This window comes from Centruroides sculpturatus, unplaced genomic scaffold, assembly GCF_000671375.1.
Source record: "Centruroides sculpturatus isolate CEXI.00-Female unplaced genomic scaffold, Cexi_2.0 scaffold298, whole genome shotgun sequence".
In the NCBI taxonomy this organism is placed as follows: domain Eukaryota; kingdom Metazoa; phylum Arthropoda; class Arachnida; order Scorpiones; family Buthidae; genus Centruroides; species Centruroides sculpturatus.
The window spans coordinates 660,331-683,805 of NW_019384568.1; the positions used below are offsets into that span (position 1 = coordinate 660,331).

Genomic DNA, 23,475 nt, shown 5'->3' on the forward strand with positions numbered 1-23,475 from the left:
TACGTGTTTTTAGTTACTTGTATCGCCCTCTCGTAAGAAAAATCTTAACTAAATTTTCTGTATAACTGTTTTTTTATTTTATTTAACATAAAATTAATTTAAAAATTTTTTTAAACTAAAATCAAACGTTATTTAATTTTAATAAATAAAAATATAATCCTGAAGTATTTTTAAAATATTTTAAACAGCATTTTTAATGAGTTGGCAACTTGTTTAATATACTCCATTAATTAACAATAAAAGAAGTAAAACAATAAAAAAAATCTTTTTAAATTATAAATACATCTGAAAGAATTTTTTTAATGTTTTTATATTTAATTAGAATATTAATTTATATTTTTTAAACTTTTAATTAATGAAATGTTTTATTTAATTTATTTATTTTTAAAATAATATTTTATTTGTTTACTTTTTAAATGTAATTATTATTATAAATTCATACATTATTATATTATATATTAATATATATCAGGACCCCGATATAAAGACTTCAATCGATTTGTCTGGAGGGTCGATAAATTACTAGAGAAGGGTTGGGAATCGGCGAACGAATTTAATTTTAAATTATTATTTAAACAATAATAATAATATTTAAATTTTCGTAAAATATACCTTATATTTTTAGTTTTTTACTGATTATTATTTTGTTTCGGTACAGAAAGAATTATACAAGAGAAGATGATCGGCAACTTCTATTACGTGTAATATAATACAGTCAGGGCCGGCGAGAGGGGAGAGCTGGGGATTTTTCCCCGGGCCAGGAAGAAATTTAGGGGCCGGTAGTGGTTCCTATCCCTATAAATTAATGTTGTTTTTACTACAAAAAATATTATCTTTAAGACTGCTTTTTATTAATAAAGAAGCATTCTATGTACCGGTATTTCATTCAAAAAAATGGACAAAAGGAGCGTCAAAGATGGCTCTGAATACAGTGTTACTATGGTATAAATTATATATATTAAATACAGTCGAGCTTCCAATGACGGCCATTTTTTTATATTTTTCTCGGTACAGGTTTTACTGTATTTAATGTACAGTATACTGTATAATAAATATTTTATATTTTTAGTTGTTTTACTATTTATTAATCACTATATCTTTAAGAAAAATATATTCGCGTATAAAATGTTTAATAAAAATAAATATTTATACGTTAATTAATATTCAAGTTACCACACAATTATAGCAATATAATGCATCAGCAAACCCCCCTATGTCACAATAGTTAATCAGCAAATCTTTAAACACGTTTAGAAGCTACAGGAGAAAGTAATGATCAAAAATTATTTTTACATTTATAAATTTTAGTTCATCCTGTGATAGACAATTGAGAAATGTATTGACCTATAATCCCGAATAATAGAATTAATAAGAATTTTAATAACTTATAAACGTTTACAGACGACTTTACAGTACAGGTACCTTCGCTGTACGCTCTAATGCGCCTATCTCTGTACATCATTCCATGGTGTTTACGTAGAAAGTAAGTTAATAATATTTTTAAAATGATACGTAAGTTACTTACTTTTCATAGATTTTAACTATAGTTTTATACAATTATTTTTTTAACTTAAAATCTGTAACTTTATGCAGAAGGCCTTCGTATAGGATTATAATTTAATCTTTGATTTTAATGTATGCTAATGATTCATCCTAAGAATCATTTTACGTAAACGTAGATTTAGTATGTGTATTTAGCGCAAAAAATACTTTTGAATTATATTTGGGCCATCTGTTTTTTAACTCTGTCCTGTAGACCTTCTTTTACAAGAGGGCCTGTTTTTTAACAAGCCCATTATGGATTCGGCCAGGCCTACTAGTGCGGTCGGATGGTGAGGGACAATCTGACGTATCCGGATGGAAAACATCCGAAATTTTCCTGTGGTTTGTGACCCGTTGGAATTCGATTCCGGGTCCTCCATAGTGATAGACTGTAACCTTAACTAGTTGGCCATCCGGCCTATTAGGTCATTCATTAATTACGTCTAAAGTTTTTCAGCCACTTTTCACCCCCCCTTCCTATTAACAATAGTATGCTTTTGGCAACCCTTTTTGCAACCTCCTTAATTAATTACGTATGCAATAGTTCATGGGCTTTCTCACATCGAAGAAATGATTTTAAAAAGCTCTGCAAACATTCGTACGACTAGTAAGTAGGCTTGTAAGAACAAATTCGTGTGCCACTAATATGACTGAAGTCCACGTAGATAGTATTTCGACCTCTTCCTTCCCATTGTGTACAATAATGTACTTTTCGAGACCTTTCTCCATTAAACTTGTACACGTAATTAATGGACGTTCACTCTACAAAATAATAATTGAATTACCGAATTCGAAAATTTACGAAAAATCAATTAGTGTGAATAAATTATATTTATTTTCTAATTAAATAACTTTAGAGGGAAACTTAACAGTGTTAAACTATTTGAATAAGTGGCATAAATCTATTATTGAAAATACATTTCGAGATGAACAGTACATGTACGCTATACGGTCGATTAACACGATGATAATATAAATTTTTAAATAATTGACATGTACATGTACACTAATATAATTTTGTATCAGAATCAATAAAATACCTTTTATACAGTGTCGTGGGTTCAGATCAGGATCATCGATAAGGAAATTTTTCCCGAAAGAAAAGGGTTCATATCTCTATAAATTAATGTTATTTTTACTAACAGATTTTAAGGCTGCTTTTTATTAATAAAGGAATATTCTATGTATTTTATTTTTAAAAAATGGCAAAAAAGTTTCACTCTACAAGCTCTCGAGCTGTATCAGACAATGGAGTTGCCTAACATCTGGCCAAACCTCTATTTTAATATAAAAATATAGTTTTTATGCTTCATTATAAACAGAATTATTTTATTATATTTTCTTTTCAGATGGATATTAACAGCATCAATGAAACTCTTCAAGAGATTATTTCAAATGTAACTTCTGATATAGGATCGGATATCAATCAATTATTTGAAATCTCTTATGGTTTTATCATACCAACCATAGTATCATTCGGTATAATCAGCAATATCCTAAACATAATCACATTAAGTAAGCCATCTTTGAATAAGACTCCATACATGTTTATCAAAGCAAGATCTGTCTCCGATTTACTACTACTCTTAACAATTATACCATTCACAATACAGAATTTAACACCAGACGAAGAATGGAATAATTATTACATTGTTTTCTACTTTGCAAAATTACAATTGCTCTTTGTAAACTCCCTAGTGGGCATCAGTTCTCTATACGTCACAGCATTGACCATAGAAAGATACATCTCAATCTGTGAGCCATTGAAAGTCCTTCAGGAAAACAATAAAAAGCGAATTTTAATTGTTATTATTCTTATTCCTGTATTTACTGTACTCTTCCACGTTCCTTATACACTTAATTTTTATATACAATATGATTATAATTCTTCTAATGTAACGTTGTATTACTTTCGTGATGATGATAATACCAGAAATGCCACCTTCTATCAACTGTACCTCTTAGTGTTGCAGTCTTTATTTCGAATTGGTCCGACATTGCTGATAGCAACTCTAAATCTAAAAATTGTTGTTGAATATAGAAAAATATTAAATAAAAGGCTTAAATTGAGTAAAACGAATTCTTCGGATCGACTTAAAGAAGAGGAAAGGCGTTTGATGTTTTTACTTTGTGGGATGTCTCTTATGTTCTTCATATGTAATACACCAGCTGCCATTTTGGTCGTTATTACGAGAGACAGTTTACAGAAGGATTATGATTTTCAAGTATTTAGAACTATTGCAAATCTTCTAGAAATTAGTAATGGTTCTTTGTCATTTGTTACTTATTTAGCATCTTCTAGAGATTTCAGAAGAGCTGCATTTGATTTGANAAAGTACAGTAGAACCTCGATTATCCAGACTAATTGGGGATGAAAGTAGTCCGGATAAGGAAAAATCCAGATAATCAAAACAAATACTTTAATTTGTCTTTTAATAATAATACAACACATTTTCTTTTCGATGACATATCGGTAATATTAAAAATAAATACTGTATTTAAATCATGATCAAATTTTCAAGAAACAAATGTTTTATTGAATTTGGACTACTACTGACCAGCACTAACAGACTACCTATTGTTTAAAAGGCCCTCTGGTGGCTCAAGAAGACGGATTTTATAAAATAAAAAGCAGTCAAAACTGCATTTTTATGAATAAAAATTTGACAAACTATTTATCGTTTTATGACGAGTAAAATTTTTTTGTCACGTTCTCGGTTTTTAAATAATGCATAAACCTTCGAGGCGCGAGGCCCTTCGGACCACCAGGCATAGGTGGTGGCCCACGTTGCCCATGCCTTATGCCGCCCTTGGTTATAGAAATGATGTAATTTGAGTATAAATTATTTATAAATATGTATGTCAAGTTATATTTTTATTACGACGCAAAATATATTTAAGAGTTTACAACCACCGTGCCGAGTGAGACGTTGTTGAAACAAAAAATGTTATGCATTCCATCACGTACATAAACAGTGTCGTAATTCGCCAAGTGCAAATCAGCAAATTCATAAAATTTTTGTTTATTTTGAACAATCTGGATAATCGAAAATCCGGATAATAGAGGTCCGGATAATCGAGGTTCTACTGTACTTCCAGTTATCACGGTACTTCCGTGATACGTAAGAAATACATGTATAATTGTTAAAATAATAATCACTTGATATATACTACTGTTATTACAATTGTGTAACGATGTTTATTAAAAAACATTTTTTTTATTTTTTGAAATCTCAAATTTTATAAATTTTTTTAAACATAATTACAATTTCAAATCATATTTTTAACAAAAAAAATAATATTAATTTTTAACCACTAGAGGACGCCACTTGATTTTCTATTTAAAAAAATAACAATTTTAAGCTATATAGAATGATGATAATATATTCAATAATAAAATTCCATTATTAATTTAAAAGTGACAAACGAAATTTTCTTCGAATAAAGCTTAAAATTTTCATATATAATTTTGAAAAACGTCATTTCATAAATATGACGTTGTATGAAACATTAACAACATCCAATAGAATAGTCGATAACATCGCGTGATAGTAAACTCTTGTGGCAGGTATATATAAAAAAAACGATTATAATTAAATTATCTTGATTTTAATATTGTTATTTAATAATATCATAAAAATTATTTATTAATTGAACGTATACTTATTATTTATTTTGACATCAATTCCGTTAAAGTAATGTATAGCCGATATTATACATAAAATGCCATGTAATTGGTTAGAAAATAATGACGTCATTTAATAAACGAAATTATTAAATTTTCTACAAGCAAATAAAAATTTATTATAAGTTTTATTTTTTATTTAAAATACTTTTTAAATAATAATACACATATATATAAACAAATTTTATATTTTTAATGCAAACAAAAAATATTAAACATCCATTAAAAGTGTATAAAAAACGAAACTAAAAAAATGTTTCAAGTACGAAATAACGCTATTTATTACTAAATTTATTTTTTAAATTTTATTTTTGATGTATAAAACACTTTTAGAAACTTATCGAATAATTTTAAGTAACTTTAAAATAAAAAAATTTAATGTCAAAATTTATAAATTAAAAAAAATAATTCAGATGGCGCTACGAACTTTCCGAGTTCGGAACGGTGCTATATAATTAAAGTCTACATTTTTACGTAAATTTGACGTCATTCTTTGGAAGTTTTCATTATAAAAATGGCATAATGACGTCAAATTGACGTAAAAACGTGCACTATACCAACAATACGTTATTACGTTGCTGCTACATCATAACGCTACTTTATTTTAGAAAATAATAAGTATTTAAAACATATTTTGTACTAAATTAAGATTCTTCATGAAGTTCACTCCACAATTTTACAAATTTTACTTCTTAAATTTCCAAGTTTTCTCAACATATTTTGATACTTATCACTTAAAAAATCTCACAACAACTTTTTTATTTAAAAAAAATAATACAACTTGATACCCTGTTATAATTCAATACATCTAACAGCACTACATATTATTGCCATTTTTTTTTTTGCCATGAGGATACCAATATTTTTTTTGCCATAAAAAAAATAAGAAAAATATATATAAATCTCTTGAAAAAAAAATATATATTATATCAAGTATTTAATGTTTCAAGTATCAGGTTTGTCAGTTTTTATGTCAAACCCTTCAATTATAATCATCAATGGTTTACTCATATGTATAATTTGCTAAACTATCACAATTTATTCTTTTATTATACCATTATGAGTACTTAATTCACTAAATTAATATTATTCAATATTGTTTTCTATGTAATAAAGTTATAAATGATTCATTTTTTATATTTTTCTCCATGATAAATCATCAATAATATGGAGAAAAATGTAGAAATGTGTCAATTTTATTACATAGAAAATTTTATGGAATAATTAATTAATTTTGTTGCAAAATAAACATTAATTTCTCTCTCTCTTTTCCCTCTTCTCTCAATTATTTTAACAGTTTAATCCCCAACAATTAAGAGAAGGGAAAATATATATATAATAAAAACAATAATATGGATTTAAATGCTATAATTAATTACAAAATATAACTATATAACTTATATATAATACTTTAAATATGACAAATTACCTTATGATAAAATGGAGATATTAATTTGTTTATTGTTTTAATTTAATTAAAAATTGTAACAATAACAATTACACTTTGAATAATTTCACATTTAATTGTAATTAGCTATAAAATTACAGTGAAAAATATAGAAATTATTCATTAATTTAATTAATATATTATAAAATATTAATAATAATAATAAACAATTGTATATACAATCTCCAGTTTTAACAGAACAATTACACAAGTTATAACCTAATGTTATTATATTTTTAAATTTAATCACCTTAATAAAACAATATTAAATACAATTTACAGTCGTCATCAACAATAAATTGTTTTCATTATTAAATAGTAAAACAATGTATATATATTAAGATAATTGAATTTATAACTATTATAATATACATAAAATTTTTTTTCTTTAAAAAGGGGACATTTTCCTTTCGTCACTTCCTTATCAAATTTATTAAGGATCGGAATCCAAGTTTCCTCATTAGTAAACTCATAATTACCCTCTTATCCTTGGTTTTTTTAATGGAATAATAAAAAAATATATATATATAAATGAGTTTAAATTATTATTATTTTTTTAATATTATTTTCTGTAAAAATAAAACGTGTTTTAATACGATCCACCCCACAAATGAGTTATTTTTCTTAACGGAAATAACCGTAATACGAAACAGATATTCACTTTCTTTTAACTTTCTCCTTCTTTAAAGACGTTGGAAATGAGTTATCATATTTCCTTTTTTGAGTTAGTAGTTTTTCGCCCTTTTTTATTAGTACGCCTACTTACGGTACTCCTAATTACAGTGTCACACCCTGAAATCAACTCGGAGGTGGGTACGTATGTTACGTTACATCACCGCACTTAAAACACTAAAAAAACATCTCTTTTATGCCAATTTTTTTTTTAGTGGGATTCGTGCCCTGACGCCTCTGCAAAGTGTACCTAAGATGGTAGGATTTAGCGCTTACACTTTTTTTTTTTTTGTTTATTTAATCCTGTTTTAGGAATGCAAAGTTCGTGTTCGGTGTATGGGAGTGTTACCTCTATTGTACCGCGTTTTTTAAATTTCCACCCCCTTTTTTTATAGTTATACGTAGTACTATTGTTAAAGTTACTGTATACAGTTATTATATTCGTTAAAGTTTCTAAGGAATTGTGTACAAGTTAGTTTGTATTACAGTTTCACTTCCTAATTATACTCGCGAACATAAATTACGAAGCAACTTCTCTTTACGTCGGCGTACTTGTTATTATTTTTTTTGCGCTGTATTTTTTTCTAAATTTTATGATATTTTACGGATTACGTTTCTAAATTTACAGCTTAATTTTTCCTTATATTATACTGTACAATTGCGTGTAGAAAATCTGTAATAAAGTTCTTCTAAAATATTTAAATTTTATTTCTATTTTTTTTAATTATAATTCTAACTTAAAACTACATTAAATTAGAACATCGCATGACATGATTTACATCATTTTGCGCTACTTTACGGCTCTATACTCTATAACAAACTACAGTCGACCCCCCCTATAACACTGTTGATTATTCCGTTTTATATGAATTCCATGTTGTACGAGTCACTTAGATTTTACAAATACGCGAGCCATTCACAGCCCGGCACACGTATTTGTAAAATTTAAGTGACTCGTACAACATGGAATTCATATAAAACGGAATTATGAACAGTGTTATAGGGGGTCGACTGTATTCCATTATAATGCGGTATAATATATTACACAGCTCTATTTCTATTACAGTAAATATACAAGTAAACATTCATATTTACTGTATTTATTCTTTAATAATCTCATTCGTGGATCCGTTAACGTAAAAATTCTTTTATTTTTTCACGAATTAAACTAGCTTAATCCCCCCTAAAGTCTATCAGTTAAATGTATAAGGATCTTAAACTTTGATCCCGATCTGATGTCTGTAACGAACAATAGACTGTGTCATTAAATTCCAATATATCTTACGCCGTTTATAATTACTCTCTCCTCATTCTGATTGACCCATTATCGCGATAAATACTGATGTGAACGTGAATATATCGATCGTATACGAGATTTAGGTATCGTATTTTTCTTCCATGCTCTCATGCCTGATGTATGCAGATACTTCTAAGTTCCGTATCGATTTTATTATTTAAAAAAACAAAAATACAACATTGAATGCCGTAAAACCGCGGCTCCATTTCTAATTTTTCTCTAGATTTTTTTTCTCTCTTAAATACTCTCATCTATTGATAGATGATAGCATTTCCTCTTGAGCTTCTCATATATAATTAATCAAGTTAGTGATATTGTTTTTCCTTAAACTGACAAATCGATTGTTTTGAACAGGAATTGAATTTGTTAAACTACTTTTATACATATATAAGTTATAAAATATTTTATTAATTTATGTAAACAAATACAAATACTTGTTTACCTTCTCTCAATTTTAATTTTAATCAATTCTTTATCATGATTTTAATCATTTTCTACAGCTTAAAACATTAAAAATCTTATATGTGATAATTTAATTAAGATTTACATTCACAAAAGTTTCAAATAAAACACTTAAACTACTTCAAAATATTTATTAAATTAAAAATAATAAAGATTTTATATAATAAATGGAATAAACAGGCAAAAAATGATTTAAATGATTCATTTTGTAACTTTAAAATATCAAGGATTTGCCAGTTCTTAACATTAAAACCAATTGGATGTAACAAAATAATGGACATTATCAATTAAAAGATAGAAAGGTGCTTTAAAATATGGTTAAATATTCAAAATAAATCATTTAAAAAGCTAATTAATTGCTTTAAAAATGACTATTTTTTTTAAAATTATAATTATAAGTTGCNAACAATAATAATAATATTTAAATTTTCGTAAAATATACCTTATATTTTTAGTTTTTTACTGATTATTATTTTGTTTCGGTACAGAAAGAATTATACAAGAGAAGATGATCGGCAACTTCTATTACGTGTAATATAATACAGTCAGGGCCGGCGAGAGGGGAGAGCTGGGGATTTTTCCCCGGGCCAGGAAGAAATTTAGGGGCCGGTAGTGGTTCCTATCCCTATAAATTAATGTTGTTTTTACTACAAAAAATATTATCTTTAAGACTGCTTTTTATTAATAAAGAAGCATTCTATGTACCGGTATTTCATTCAAAAAAATGGACAAAAGGAGCGTCAAAGATGGCTCTGAATACAGTGTTACTATGGTATAAATTATATATATTAAATACAGTCGAGCTTCCAATGACGGCCATTTTTTTATATTTTTCTCGGTACAGGTTTTACTGTATTTAATGTACAGTATACTGTATAATAAATATTTTATATTTTTAGTTGTTTTACTATTTATTAATCACTATATCTTTAAGAAAAATATATTCGCGTATAAAATGTTTAATAAAAATAAATATTTATACGTTAATTAATATTCAAGTTACCACACAATTATAGCAATATAATGCATCAGCAAACCCCCCTATGTCACAATAGTTAATCAGCAAATCTTTAAACACGTTTAGAAGCTACAGGAGAAAGTAATGATCAAAAATTATTTTTACATTTATAAATTTTAGTTCATCCTGTGATAGACAATTGAGAAATGTATTGACCTATAATCCCGAATAATAGAATTAATAAGAATTTTAATAACTTATAAACGTTTACAGACGACTTTACAGTACAGGTACCTTCGCTGTACGCTCTAATGCGCCTATCTCTGTACATCATTCCATGGTGTTTACGTAGAAAGTAAGTTAATAATATTTTTAAAATGATACGTAAGTTACTTACTTTTCATAGATTTTAACTATAGTTTTATACAATTATTTTTTTAACTTAAAATCTGTAACTTTATGCAGAAGGCCTTCGTATAGGATTATAATTTAATCTTTGATTTTAATGTATGCTAATGATTCATCCTAAGAATCATTTTACGTAAACGTAGATTTAGTATGTGTATTTAGCGCAAAAAATACTTTTGAATTATATTTGGGCCATCTGTTTTTTAACTCTGTCCTGTAGACCTTCTTTTACAAGAGGGCCTGTTTTTTAACAAGCCCATTATGGATTCGGCCAGGCCTACTAGTGCGGTCGGATGGTGAGGGACAATCTGACGTATCCGGATGGAAAACATCCGAAATTTTCCTGTGGTTTGTGACCCGTTGGAATTCGATTCCGGGTCCTCCATAGTGATAGACTGTAACCTTAACTAGTTGGCCATCCGGCCTATTAGGTCATTCATTAATTACGTCTAAAGTTTTTCAGCCACTTTTCACCCCCCCTTCCTATTAACAATAGTATGCTTTTGGCAACCCTTTTTGCAACCTCCTTAATTAATTACGTATGCAATAGTTCATGGGCTTTCTCACATCGAAGAAATGATTTTAAAAAGCTCTGCAAACATTCGTACGACTAGTAAGTAGGCTTGTAAGAACAAATTCGTGTGCCACTAATATGACTGAAGTCCACGTAGATAGTATTTCGACCTCTTCCTTCCCATTGTGTACAATAATGTACTTTTCGAGACCTTTCTCCATTAAACTTGTACACGTAATTAATGGACGTTCACTCTACAAAATAATAATTGAATTACCGAATTCGAAAATTTACGAAAAATCAATTAGTGTGAATAAATTATATTTATTTTCTAATTAAATAACTTTAGAGGGAAACTTAACAGTGTTAAACTATTTGAATAAGTGGCATAAATCTATTATTGAAAATACATTTCGAGATGAACAGTACATGTACGCTATACGGTCGATTAACACGATGATAATATAAATTTTTAAATAATTGACATGTACATGTACACTAATATAATTTTGTATCAGAATCAATAAAATACCTTTTATACAGTGTCGTGGGTTCAGATCAGGATCATCGATAAGGAAATTTTTCCCGAAAGAAAAGGGTTCATATCTCTATAAATTAATGTTATTTTTACTAACAGATTTTAAGGCTGCTTTTTATTAATAAAGGAATATTCTATGTATTTTATTTTTAAAAAATGGCAAAAAAGTTTCACTCTACAAGCTCTCGAGCTGTATCAGACAATGGAGTTGCCTAACATCTGGCCAAACCTCTATTTTAATATAAAAATATAGTTTTTATGCTTCATTATAAACAGAATTATTTTATTATATTTTCTTTTCAGATGGATATTAACAGCATCAATGAAACTCTTCAAGAGATTATTTCAAATGTAACTTCTGATATAGGATCGGATATCAATCAATTATTTGAAATCTCTTATGGTTTTATCATACCAACCATAGTATCATTCGGTATAATCAGCAATATCCTAAACATAATCACATTAAGTAAGCCATCTTTGAATAAGACTCCATACATGTTTATCAAAGCAAGATCTGTCTCCGATTTACTACTACTCTTAACAATTATACCATTCACAATACAGAATTTAACACCAGACGAAGAATGGAATAATTATTACATTGTTTTCTACTTTGCAAAATTACAATTGCTCTTTGTAAACTCCCTAGTGGGCATCAGTTCTCTATACGTCACAGCATTGACCATAGAAAGATACATCTCAATCTGTGAGCCATTGAAAGTCCTTCAGGAAAACAATAAAAAGCGAATTTTAATTGTTATTATTCTTATTCCTGTATTTACTGTACTCTTCCACGTTCCTTATACACTTAATTTTTATATACAATATGATTATAATTCTTCTAATGTAACGTTGTATTACTTTCGTGATGATGATAATACCAGAAATGCCACCTTCTATCAACTGTACCTCTTAGTGTTGCAGTCTTTATTTCGAATTGGTCCGACATTGCTGATAGCAACTCTAAATCTAAAAATTGTTGTTGAATATAGAAAAATATTAAATAAAAGGCTTAAATTGAGTAAAACGAATTCTTCGGATCGACTTAAAGAAGAGGAAAGGCGTTTGATGTTTTTACTTTGTGGGATGTCTCTTATGTTCTTCATATGTAATACACCAGCTGCCATTTTGGTCGTTATTACGAGAGACAGTTTACAGAAGGATTATGATTTTCAAGTATTTAGAACTATTGCAAATCTTCTAGAAATTAGTAATGGTTCTTTGTCATTTGTTACTTATTTAGCATCTTCTAGAGATTTCAGAAGAGCTGCATTTGATTTGAAGTTCCATTCTTGTAACAGAGTCAGTAATGTGAGTTGATACTAATGCGGAACACAGAAATGCAATTAAAATTTTCAAATGAAATACTAATTTCAAAGAAGAAATAATGTAAATTTGTCTTATTGATGGCGCCATATTTGCATTTTGGAGATTCATTCTCGTAGCGGAATCATCAATACCAGTTGATACTTGGTCTATTACAGAAAAAGGAACTGCAATTAAAATGCCCAGTAAAATTTTAATTGAAAAGAAAGAATAATGCAAAATGTCGATGAAAATCTGCCTCGATGATGACACCCCGTATTGTATGGGATCGTGCATAAATTATGTAACGCTATTTTTCAATTATCATCCAACACTGTAAGTTTCCATAACACTGTTGCATATGATATTCTGTTACCCAAGGATCCAGATCTTAGCATTATGTAACGTTTTTGTAAACAATCCCACGCGTGTGACGCATCTTATCGATAATTTTTGTATAATATATTCCGCTTATTGTAATCATGGTTCGGTTATTGTTACCGTTGTCTTCGGGCAAGTAGGTCTTTTTATGCTTTATTTTCGTGTTACCAGCCTCAACATGTGGCTGATAACATAAAACGGTTATAAGATACTTAATTAGTGCTTTATTTGTAATTTGCTGGCAATCCAATAGTTTAATTGTTGGCAATGTTCTGGCTGTTGTTGAAGTTGTAGCAGGTATACAATATTGGATCAATTATTTATTATAACTTATATCTTCAAGTTATACATTTTTAAATTGTTTCGACATGTCAATGGAACCACATTTTCCTTTTAAGGATGAATGGCCGAGTAGTTATTGTTTTAGCTTACCGCGCGGGAGGTTCTCAGATTGATTCAAACTGTCTGTCTCGGACATGTCGGGCCCGTCTCTCACCATTGTGAATCATGCCGATCCAGCAATAAGCTTGAAAAAAGACCCTTTTATTGCCCAAATGGCAGAGTTAAAAAAATAAATAAATAAAACAGAATTTCCTCTAATTGTAATTTTATTTATTCATTCACGCAGTGTTAGTGGGCCTTTTTAATCACACTTATCGTGCGAATTCGTCTAGACCCACAATTGAGTTTATGGGTGGTGAGAAAAGGAGCCCGAAATATTCAGAATAGACCACTCAAAAACAATTTCTAAAGGTTTTTAAATGCCTGGATTCTATTCTGGATCCCCAGAAGCGGTTAACCGCTTCGGCCATCCGAGCCGCATAATGTTATCGCTTTAGGCGTGTCCCAAAGTGATTACAATAAGCGGATACTACAATTTTTAATAATTTAAATTAATGTTAAGGTATTTTAATTTCGTTTTAAGCATATTAAATTGTAATTTCAAATAAAACAAGTTTCTGAAATGAATTTTCTTTGAAAATTCTGTTATTATTTTATTTTCGTTATAAAGTTTTAAAATTTAATACCGTATATCTTTTAAAACATTTCTTATTAATCTAAAATTTAAAAAAACAAAATAAAATATTAAAATTTTATAAATTTTTTTAAACATAATTACAATTTCAAATCATATTTTTAACAAAAAAAATAATATTAATTTTTACCCACTAGAGGACGCCACTTGATTTTCTATTTAAAAAAATAACAATTTTAAGCTATATAGAATGATGATAATATATTCAATAATAAAATTCCATTATTAATTTAAAAGTGACAAACGAAATTTTCTTCGAATAAAGCTTAAAATTTTCATATATAATTTTGAAAAACGTCATTTCATAAATATGACGTTGTATGAAACATTAACAACATCCAATAGAATAGTCGATAACATCGCGTGATAGTAAACTCTTGTGGCAGGTATATATAAAAAAAACGATTATAATTAAATTATCTTGATTTTAATATTGTTATTTAATAATATCATAAAAATTATTTATTAATTGAACGTATACTTATTATTTATTTTGACATCAATTCCGTTAAAGTAATGTATAGCCGATATTATACATAAAATGCCATGTAATTGGTTAGAAAATAATGACGTCATTTAATAAACGAAATTATTAAATTTTCTACAAGCAAATAAAAATTTATTATAAGTTTTATTTTTTATTTAAAATACTTTTTAAATAATAATACACATATATATAAACAAATTTTATATTTTTAATGCAAACAAAAAATATTAAACATCCATTAAAAGTGTATAAAAAACGAAACTAAAAAAATGTTTCAAGTACGAAATAACGCTATTTATTACTAAATTTATTTTTTAAATTTTATTTTTGATGTATAAAACACTTTTAGAAACTTATCGAATAATTTTAAGTAACTTTAAAATAAAAAAATTTAATGTCAAAATTTATAAATTAAAAAAAATAATTCAGATGGCGCTACGAACTTTCCGAGTTCGGAACGGTGCTATATAATTAAAGTCTACATTTTTACGTAAATTTGACGTCATTCTTTGGAAGTTTTCATTATAAAAATGGCATAATGACGTCAAATTGACGTAAAAACGTGCACTATACCAACAATACGTTATTACGTTGCTGCTACATCATAACGCTACTTTATTTTAGAAAATAATAAGTATTTAAAACATATTTTGTACTAAATTAAGATTCTTCATGAAGTTCACTCCACAATTTTACAAATTTTACTTCTTAAATTTCCAAGTTTTCTCAACATATTTTGATACTTATCACTTAAAAAATCTCACAACAACTTTTTTATTTAAAAAAAATAATACAACTTGATACCCTGTTATAATTCAATACATCTAACAGCACTACATATTATTGCCATTTTTTTTTTTGCCATGAGGATACCAATATTTTTTTTGCCATAAAAAAAATAAGAAAAATATATATAAATCTCTTGAAAAAAAAATATATATTATATCAAGTATTTAATGTTTCAAGTATCAGGTTTGTCAGTTTTTATGTCAAACCCTTCAATTATAATCATCAATGGTTTACTCATATGTATAATTTGCTAAACTATCACAATTTATTCTTTTATTATACCATTATGAGTACTTAATTCACTAAATTAATATTATTCAATATTGTTTTCTATGTAATAAAGTTATAAATGATTCATTTTTTATATTTTTCTCCATGATAAATCATCAATAATATGGAGAAAAATGTAGAAATGTGTCAATTTTATTACATAGAAAATTTTATGGAATAATTAATTAATTTTGTTGCAAAATAAACATTAATTTCTCTCTCTCTTTTCCCTCTTCTCTCAATTATTTTAACAGTTTAATCCCCAACAATTAAGAGAAGGGAATATATATATATAATAAAAACAATAATATGGATTTAAATGCTATAATTAATTACAAAATATAACTATATAACTTATATATAATACTTTAAATATGACAAATTACCTTATGATAAAATGGAGATATTAATTTGTTTATTGTTTTAATTTAATTAAAAATTGTAACAATAACAATTACACTTTGAATAATTTCACATTTAATTGTAATTAGCTATAAAATTACAGTGAAAAATATAGAAATTATTCATTAATTTAATTAATATATTATAAAATATTAATAATAATAATAAACAATTGTATATACAATCTCCAGTTTTAACAGAACAATTACACAAGTTATAACCTAATGTTATTATATTTTTAAATTTAATCACCTTAATAAAACAATATTAAATACAATTTACAGTCGTCATCAACAATAAATTGTTTTCATTATTAAATAGTAAAACAATGTATATATATTAAGATAATTGAATTTATAACTATTATAATATACATAAAATTTTTTTTCTTTAAAAAGGGGACATTTTCCTTTCGTCACTTCCTTATCAAATTTATTAAGGATCGGAATCCAAGTTTCCTCATTAGTAAACTCATAATTACCCTCTTATCCTTGGTTTTTTTAATGGAATAATAAAAAAATATATATATATAAATGAGTTTAAATTATTATTATTTTTTTAATATTATTTTCTGTAAAAATAAAACGTGTTTTAATACGATCCACCCCACAAATGAGTTATTTTTCTTAACGGAAATAACCGTAATACGAAACAGATATTCACTTTCTTTTAACTTTCTCCTTCTTTAAAGACGTTGGAAATTAGTTATCATATTTCCTTTTTTGAGTTAGTAGTTTTTCGCCCTTTTTTATTAGTACGCCTACTTACGGTACTCCTAATTACAGTGTCACACCCTGAAATCAACTCGGAGGTGGGTACGTATGTTACGTTACATCACCGCACTTAAAACACTAAAAAAACATCTCTTTTATGCCAATTTTTTTTTTAGTGGGATTCGTGCCCTGACGCCTCTGCAAAGTGTACCTAAGATGGTAGGATTTAGCGCTTACACTTTTTTTTTTGTTTATTTAATCCTGTTTTAGGAATGCAAAGTTCGTGTTCGGTGTATGGGAGTGTTACCTCTATTGTACCGCGTTTTTTAAATTTCCACCCCCTTTTTTTATAGTTATACGTAGTACTATTGTTAAAGTTACTGTATACAGTTATTATATTCGTTAAAGTTTCTAAGGAATTGTGTACAAGTTAGTTTGTATTACAGTTTCACTTCCTAATTATACTCGCGAACATAAATTACGAAGCAACTTCTCTTTACGTCGGCGTACTTGTTATTATTTTTTTTGCGCTGTATTTTTTTCTAAATTTTATGATATTTTACGGATTACGTTTCTAAATTNTTCTTATTTTTTACATAAATTCAAAAAAATATATAAAAAAATTATTTTTATTTTCATTATATTCAAGAATATTTTATAAAAATTTATAGAATAATATTCTTGAAGAAATTTAAAATATAAAAATTGTTATATTAATAAATCTAATTTTAGTTGTAGTGCATGTAAAATATTCATATAAATCTATCTGATGGGTTGGGCAACTGCACTTAGCAGCTTGCCCGGATGCAAAGTACCATCAGGGCCCCCTATCTACTGATTTTTTTGTGTTCCACAATACACAATTATCCTGCTGCTGCTGCTGCTGTTGAGCCACTTAAGTAACGTTATATACAGGCTATAAAAAATGTTTTTTTTTTTTTTTAAATTAAAAATAATGATAATTTACGTCTAAAAATATATTTAAACAATTCTTTATTTTGTTTATTAATATATTAAATTAAAATTATTCTTACTATTTTTATATGTCAACGTGGAAATAAATCTTTAACGTAATACAGTCGACCCTCGCTTTACGACGGGTGTACATTTTATATTGTTAAATGTATTAAATGTCGTATTTAAGTGTTATATCATTTTCGTTTGTATCTCGATGTGATATTATATAATTCGAAGTTAATTTTTACGAAGGGAACTTCGTTTTATTACGTTAAATTCGTGGGAAGAAAATAGGGTTCGCTTTACGACGAGTTTTTCTTTTTCAAAATACAAGCTAGAATTTATTATTAAATTTGTCAAATTATACAAATTTAAACTGTGTAATAATATAAAAATATAATAAAAATAATTTAAATTAACTTTTTTACATATTAATACGCCTAAATTGTATTAAGAACAGAACCTCAATAAGTCTGCAGGAATTTAAACCTCGATTTACGACGGTTCCCCAAAAAATAAAGTGAATAAACAGTGAAAATTTATTTATTTAAATTGTATTAAAGTCTAAAAAATATAAAAAATAAATATTAAATTTCTAATTTTTGTAATAAAAATGCTTATAAAATATAAATAAAAATATTTCTTTTTAAAATAAATACAAAAATAACCTCTAAACAACGTCCCGTTTTACGTTCCCATCAGTTGGCCGCTGATTGATCGATCGATCGATCGATCAATCAATCTTTACCAAATAATCTTTACTGATCGATCGATCGATCAGTAAAGATCGGTTGACGGTTCGACTGTGTAATGCAATAATATTATTTAATAATAATTTTAAATTAAATAACAGCCAAAATTACAATTTTTGACAGTCAAATAATTTTAAAAAAAAGGTTTGTTTTCGTAACAAGACACCCTCAATGACTCCAAAATATAAAAAAAAAAATTCCTGTGTTTTTACATCCAAAAACATCTGCAAACTATTAGATTTTCGTACGAAAAACCTAAGGGACTGACTGCAACATTTGAAGCATATTTGAGAGAAAATTACAGGAAACTGTTACAAAAAATACAGGAAACTGATAAGAGAGGGGGGAAAATATATATATATAATATATATATATATAAGGAAAATGACACCAATAATTTATTANAGTACAGTAGAACCTCGATTATCCAGACTAATTGGGGATGAAAGTAGTCCGGATAAGGAAAAATCCAGATAATCAAAACAAATACTTTAATTTGTCTTTTAATAATAATACAACACATTTTCTTTTCGATGACATATCGGTAATATTAAAAATAAATACTGTATTTAAATCATGATCAAATTTTCAAGAAACAAATGTTTTATTGAATTTGGACTACTACTGACCAGCACTAACAGACTACCTATTGTTTAAAAGGCCCTCTGGTGGCTCAAGAAGACGGATTTTATAAAATAAAAAGCAGTCAAAACTGCATTTTTATGAATAAAAATTTGACAAACTATTTATCGTTTTATGACGAGTAAAATTTTTTTGTCACGTTCTCGGTTTTTAAATAATGCATAAACCTTCGAGGCGCGAGGCCCTTCGGACCACCAGGCATAGGTGGTGGCCCACGTTGCCCATGCCTTATGCCGCCCTTGGTTATAGAAATGATGTAATTTGAGTATAAATTATTTATAAATATGTATGTCAAGTTATATTTTTATTACGACGCAAAATATATTTAAGAGTTTACAACCACCGTGCCGAGTGAGACGTTGTTGAAACAAAAAATGTTATGCATTCCATCACGTACATAAACAGTGTCGTAATTCGCCAAGTGCAAATCAGCAAATTCATAAAATTTTTGTTTATTTTGAACAATCTGGATAATCGAAAATCCGGATAATAGAGGTCCGGATAATCGAGGTTCTACTGTACTTCCAGTTATCACGGTACTTCCGTGATACGTAAGAAATACATGTATAATTGTTAAAATAATAATCACTTGATATATACTACTGTTATTACAATTGTGTAACGATGTTTATTAAAAAACATTTTTTTTATTTTTTGAAATCTCAAATTTTATAAATTTTTTTAAACATAATTACAATTTCAAATCATATTTTTAACAAAAAAAATAATATTAATTTTTAACCACTAGAGGACGCCACTTGATTTTCTATTTAAAAAAATAACAATTTTAAGCTATATAGAATGATGATAATATATTCAATAATAAAATTCCATTATTAATTTAAAAGTGACAAACGAAATTTTCTTCGAATAAAGCTTAAAATTTTCATATATAATTTTGAAAAACGTCATTTCATAAATATGACGTTGTATGAAACATTAACAACATCCAATAGAATAGTCGATAACATCGCGTGATAGTAAACTCTTGTGGCAGGTATATATAAAAAAAACGATTATAATTAAATTATCTTGATTTTAATATTGTTATTTAATAATATCATAAAAATTATTTATTAATTGAACGTATACTTATTATTTATTTTGACATCAATTCCGTTAAAGTAATGTATAGCCGATATTATACATAAAATGCCATGTAATTGGTTAGAAAATAATGACGTCATTTAATAAACGAAATTATTAAATTTTCTACAAGCAAATAAAAATTTATTATAAGTTTTATTTTTTATTTAAAATACTTTTTAAATAATAATACACATATATATAAACAAATTTTATATTTTTAATGCAAACAAAAAATATTAAACATCCATTAAAAGTGTATAAAAAACGAAACTAAAAAAATGTTTCAAGTACGAAATAACGCTATTTATTACTAAATTTATTTTTTAAATTTTATTTTTGATGTATAAAACACTTTTAGAAACTTATCGAATAATTTTAAGTAACTTTAAAATAAAAAAATTTAATGTCAAAATTTATAAATTAAAAAAAATAATTCAGATGGCGCTACGAACTTTCCGAGTTCGGAACGGTGCTATATAATTAAAGTCTACATTTTTACGTAAATTTGACGTCATTCTTTGGAAGTTTTCATTATAAAAATGGCATAATGACGTCAAATTGACGTAAAAACGTGCACTATACCAACAATACGTTATTACGTTGCTGCTACATCATAACGCTACTTTATTTTAGAAAATAATAAGTATTTAAAACATATTTTGTACTAAATTAAGATTCTTCATGAAGTTCACTCCACAATTTTACAAATTTTACTTCTTAAATTTCCAAGTTTTCTCAACATATTTTGATACTTATCACTTAAAAAATCTCACAACAACTTTTTTATTTAAAAAAAATAATACAACTTGATACCCTGTTATAATTCAATACATCTAACAGCACTACATATTATTGCCATTTTTTTTTTTGCCATGAGGATACCAATATTTTTTTTGCCATAAAAAAAATAAGAAAAATATATATAAATCTCTTGAAAAAAAAAAATATATTATATCAAGTATTTAATGTTTCAAGTATCAGGTTTGTCAGTTTTTATGTCAAACCCTTCAATTATAATCATCAATGGTTTACTCATATGTATAATTTGCTAAACTATCACAATTTATTCTTTTATTATACCATTATGAGTACTTAATTCACTAAATTAATATTATTCAATATTGTTTTCTATGTAATAAAGTTATAAATGATTCATTTTTTATATTTTTCTCCATGATAAATCATCAATAATATGGAGAAAAATGTAGAAATGTGTCAATTTTATTACATAGAAAATTTTATGGAATAATTAATTAATTTTGTTGCAAAATAAACATTAATTTCTCTCTCTCTTTTCCCTCTTCTCTCAATTATTTTAACAGTTTAATCCCCAACAATTAAGAGAAGGGAATATATATATATAATAAAAACAATAATATGGATTTAAATGCTATAATTAATTACAAAATATAACTATATAACTTATATATAATACTTTAAATATGACAAATTACCTTATGATAAAATGGAGATATTAATTTGTTTATTGTTTTAATTTAATTAAAAATTGTAACAATAACAATTACACTTTGAATAATTTCACATTTAATTGTAATTAGCTATAAAATTACAGTGAAAAATATAGAAATTATTCATTAATTTAATTAATATATTATAAAATATTAATAATAATAATAAACAATTGTATATACAATCTCCAGTTTTAACAGAACAATTACACAAGTTATAACCTAATGTTATTATATTTTTAAATTTAATCACCTTAATAAAACAATATTAAATACAATTTACAGTCGTCATCAACAATAAATTGTTTTCATTATTAAATAGTAAAACAATGTATATATATTAAGATAATTGAATTTATAACTATTATAATATACATAAAATTTTTTTTCTTTAAAAAGGGGACATTTTCCTTTCGTCACTTCCTTATCAAATTTATTAAGGATCGGAATCCAAGTTTCCTCATTAGTAAACTCATAATTACCCTCTTATCCTTGGTTTTTTTAATGGAATAATAAAAAAATATATATATATAAATGAGTTTAAATTATTATTATTTTTTTAATATTATTTTCTGTAAAAATAAAACGTGTTTTAATACGATCCACCCCACAAATGAGTTATTTTTCTTAACGGAAATAACCGTAATACGAAACAGATATTCACTTTCTTTTAACTTTCTCCTTCTTTAAAGACGTTGGAAATTAGTTATCATATTTCCTTTTTTGAGTTAGTAGTTTTTCGCCCTTTTTTATTAGTACGCCTACTTACGGTACTCCTAATTACAGTGTCACACCCTGAAATCAACTCGGAGGTGGGTACGTATGTTACGTTACATCACCGCACTTAAAACACTAAAAAAACATCTCTTTTATGCCAATTTTTTTTTTAGTGGGATTCGTGCCCTGACGCCTCTGCAAAGTGTACCTAAGATGGTAGGATTTAGCGCTTACACTTTTTTTTTTGTTTATTTAATCCTGTTTTAGGAATGCAAAGTTCGTGTTCGGTGTATGGGAGTGTTACCTCTATTGTACCGCGTTTTTTAAATTTCCACCCCCTTTTTTTATAGTTATACGTAGTACTATTGTTAAAGTTACTGTATACAGTTATTATATTCGTTAAAGTTTCTAAGGAATTGTGTACAAGTTAGTTTGTATTACAGTTTCACTTCCTAATTATACTCGCGAACATAAATTACGAAGCAACTTCTCTTTACGTCGGCGTACTTGTTATTATTTTTTTTGCGCTGTATTTTTTTCTAAATTTTATGATATTTTACGGATTACGTTTCTAAATTTACAGCTTAATTTTTCCTTATATTATACTGTACAATTGCGTGTAGAAAATCTGTAATAAAGTTCTTCTAAAATATTTAAATTTTATTTCTATTTTTTTTAATTATAATTCTAACTTAAAACTACATTAAATTAGAACATCGCATGACATGATTTACATCATTTTGCGCTACTTTACGGCTCTATACTCTATAACAAACTACAGTCGACCCCCCCTATAACACTGTTGATTATTCCGTTTTATATGAATTCCATGTTGTACGAGTCACTTAGATTTTACAAATACGCGAGCCATTCACAGCCCGGCACACGTATTTGTAAAATTTAAGTGACTCGTACAACATGGAATTCATATAAAACGGAA

General features: G+C 26.7%; 2 protein-coding genes across 2 annotated transcripts; both read left to right on the plus strand.

Moving 5' to 3' along the window:
* Positions 1 to 1,301: 1,301 nt before the first annotated feature.
* LOC111624092 (probable G-protein coupled receptor B0563.6) lies at positions 1,302 to 10,295 on the plus strand. Its single transcript, XM_023366870.1, has 3 exons — positions 1,302 to 1,483; positions 2,892 to 3,877; positions 10,244 to 10,295. Exons 2-3 carry the CDS (start codon positions 2,892 to 2,894, stop codon positions 10,293 to 10,295), a joined length of 1,038 nt encoding a protein of 345 aa, XP_023222638.1. The 5' UTR covers positions 1,302 to 1,483.
* Positions 10,237 to 14,040, plus strand: LOC111624112 (probable G-protein coupled receptor B0563.6). Its single transcript, XM_023366894.1, has 2 exons — positions 10,237 to 10,418; positions 11,827 to 14,040. Exon 2 carries the CDS (start codon positions 11,827 to 11,829, stop codon positions 12,844 to 12,846), a length of 1,020 nt encoding a protein of 339 aa, XP_023222662.1. The 5' UTR covers positions 10,237 to 10,418; the 3' UTR covers positions 12,847 to 14,040.
* The last annotated feature ends 9,435 nt before the right edge of the window (positions 14,041 to 23,475 follow it).